General features: G+C 54.5%; 2 protein-coding genes across 2 annotated transcripts in view; one reads left to right on the top strand and one right to left on the bottom strand.

Moving 5' to 3' along the window:
* The window catches only part of ENH_00006220 (hypothetical protein, conserved), a gene marked incomplete at both ends in the record, with an annotated part of 5,992 nt that extends 4,670 nt beyond the window's left edge, over window positions 1–1,322 (bottom strand). The window contains 2 exons of the mRNA XM_013578536.1: window positions 216–368; window positions 738–1,322. Of these exons, the coding sequence (XP_013433990.1) occupies window positions 216–368; window positions 738–1,322 (738 nt within the window). The remainder of the gene's footprint in view (window positions 1–215; window positions 369–737) is intronic.
* Window positions 1,323–2,210: 888 nt separating this feature from the next.
* ENH_00006230 (ATP synthase subunit alpha, related) lies at window positions 2,211–2,820 on the top strand (the record flags this gene model as incomplete). Its single annotated transcript, XM_013578537.1, has 2 exons — window positions 2,211–2,447; window positions 2,677–2,820. The coding sequence occupies 2 exons, from the start codon at window positions 2,211–2,213 to the stop codon at window positions 2,818–2,820; spliced, it is 381 nt and encodes a 126-aa protein (XP_013433991.1).
* Between the last annotated feature and the right edge of the window lie 67 nt (window positions 2,821–2,887).

Here is a 2,887-nt window from a genome sequence, read left to right on the forward strand (position 1 = left end):
GCAGCAGCAGCAGCAACAGCAGCAGCAGCAAACCACAGCGTGAGGTGCATTCATTTTCTACTGCTGCTGCTGGGGCGCTGCAGACCCTCAGCCCTGCTACAGCAGCGGCGACAGCAGCAGCACCACCTGCTGCTGCTGCTGCTGCTGCTGCCGCTGCTGCTGCTGCTGCCGCTGCTGCTGCTGCTGCTGCTGCTGCTGCTGCTGCTGCTGCTGACCTTGCTGAATTCCGCAACAAAGTCTACGAGCACATTGAGGTCGAGGGTGGGCACTGCTTGGGGTGTATCGACAGCTGGCAGCAGCAGAAAGAGCAGCCGCAGCACCCCCAGCAGCAAAGCTGTCTTTGCTGCAGCAGCAACTGAGGGCTCCGCCTGCAGCAGCAGCAGCAGCAGCAGCAGCAAAGGGAGCAGCAGCAGCGCACGCAGCAACATTAGCAGGAGCCGCAGAAGCAAAGAGAGAGGCGCCACACAGCAGCAGCAGCAGCAGCGCAAGCAGCAGCAGCAGCAGCAGCAGCAGCAGCAGCAGCAGCAGCAGCAAATAAGGCACTTGACTCACAACTTAATTACAAAGAACAGTAAATGAAAAATACAAACGGCCAGCAATAAATAAATAAACAATAAAAATAAAGATAAATAAATAAATAAATAACAAATAAATAATAAATAAATAAATAAATAAATGAATGAATAAATAAATAAATAATTAAATAATTAAATAAATAAATAAATAATAAAACGCACCAAACCGAAAGACACAATAAGTTTGAGGCCTTTTCCCCAGTTTTCTGCATTAGCAGCAAACAGCGGCTGCTGCTGCAGCGCTGCTGCCAGCAGCTGCAGCACGCGAGGCCCCCGCAGCAGGCAAATGCTGCTGCTGCTGCTGCTGCTGCTGCTGCTGCTGCTGCTGCTGCTGCTGGCAGCTGCTGCTGCTGCATCTGCTGCTGTTGCTGCTGCTAGGGCCTCCTCGTCGAGCCCCCGGCCTTCAACCAGCAGCAAAAACAAGGCGGAGAAGAAACGCTTGGTTTTGCCGTCTTCGTTTGCTGCTGCTGCTGCTGCTGCTGCTGCTGCTGCTGCTCCTGCTGCTGCTGCTGGAGCTGCTGCTGCTGCTCCTGCTGCTGCTGCTGCCGTTGCTGTAGCTGTTGCTGCCTGTGGATCAAGAGCAGCAGCAACAAAGGCGCTGAGGGGGTTCTCAGGCGCGTGCTGCAGCAGCCGCTTCGGCTGCTGCTGCAGCACCGGCATTGCTGCTGCATTTGCTGCTGCTGCTGGTGCTGCTGGTGCTGCTGCTTGTGCGGCTGCAGCAGCAGCAGCAGCACCTTGAGGCGGCATTATTGTGCGCTAAGACCTTCGGGGGTTTACTACCCCCATCAATGGCTGCTAGTGTGCTAAACCCCAAACCCTAAACCCTAAACCCTAAACCCTGAGCCTCCAGGCTCTCCTCTGTACGGCAAAGAATATATATGTTTTAAATAAAAACGAATAGAAACGAAATAAGCAGCAGAAGCAGCAGCAGCACAACCGCTGCCGCCTTTGCTGCATGCATGCATGCATGCCACAGCAGCAGCAGCAGCAGCAGCAGCAGGAGTTGAGCCGGAGCTGTACAGCTCGCCAGCTGGCGGAGGCTTGCTGCGGCACAGGGGATCTCCAAACTTTCAATTAAATGGAGTAAATTATTTAAAATGAATTAAATTTATTTAATTGAATGAATTCGTTGATGTGCTGCGTCGGCGTAGGGTGTACAGACAGCTCAGCAGCAGCAGCGCCAGGGCGGCAGCAGCAGCAGCAGCAGCTGCTGCGCGGGCTGTTGTATCCGCAAACGGGATTTAAAATCTGCGGATTTAAATTAAAAATAAATAAAATAAATGAATTAGAAGATAATTAGAGAAGGAAAAGGAGGCAGCGGAGCTGTCTGTACACCCCAGCCTGCGACCCCACGTTCGCCATGTGTGTTGGGGGGAGTTTTGGGGATTCCAGAAAACTAAAAAGTCCATTTCTTCGCTAAAATAAACAAAATCGGATAAAATTAGTTGAATTAAATATAAAGGAGCTCAAGAGCTCTGCAAAGAAGGGCGTAGACACCCTGGCTGCTGCTCGCAGCAGCAGCAGCTGCTGCTGCTGCACAGTTTGGCTGCTGCGGCTGCTGCTGCTGGCCTCGGCTGCTGCTGCTGCTGCTGCTGCTGCACTCCTATTTTGTGTTCTTTCGTTTCAATTTTTAAAATGGCTCCGCTAATGCGTCCCCTCTCGTCTGCTGCTGCAGCATGCGCAGCTCGCCTCTCTGCGAGACTGCCTGCAGCAGCAGCAGCAGCAGCAGCAGCAGGGCCAGCAGCAGCAGCAGGGCAGCAGCAGCAGCGGCGCCTGCTGCACACGTCACTAAACGGGGCAGCTGCCACAACAATTTCCCCTTCGGAAATGGCGAAGATTCTGGAGCAGCGGATCAGTGGCTGGACTACTCAGGTGGGGCTGCATGCGCGAGGGTTTAGGGTTTAGGGTTTAGGGTTTAGGGTTTAGGGTTTAGGGTTTAGGGTTTGGGGGCAACAGGGGGCTTTCGGATGCCGCTGGGGGCTGCTGTGTGTGGCGGAGGCGTGGCTGCTTGACTGCTGGGCCAGGCCCCAGGCGTAGCGCCTGGGGATTAGGGTTTAGGGTTTAGGGTTTAGGGTTTAGGGTTTAGGGTTTGTGGCTGCAGCAAAGCACTGCAGGGGAAGTTGGCCGCGTCTTCTCCGTGGGCGACGGCATTGCGCGGCTGCTGGGGCTGGGGAATGTGAGGGCGGGCGAGTTGATAGAGTTCCAGTCGGGGGCCGTCGGTGAGGGTTTAGGGTTTAGGGTTTAGGGTTTAGGGTTTAGGGTTTAGGGTGAGGGGTTTGGGGTTTGGGTTGTGGGGTCCGGGGTGGGGGTGC

Source organism: Eimeria necatrix, genomic scaffold, assembly GCF_000499385.1.
Source record: "Eimeria necatrix Houghton genomic scaffold, Enh_scaff1182, whole genome shotgun sequence".
In the NCBI taxonomy this organism is placed as follows: domain Eukaryota; phylum Apicomplexa; class Conoidasida; order Eucoccidiorida; family Eimeriidae; genus Eimeria; species Eimeria necatrix.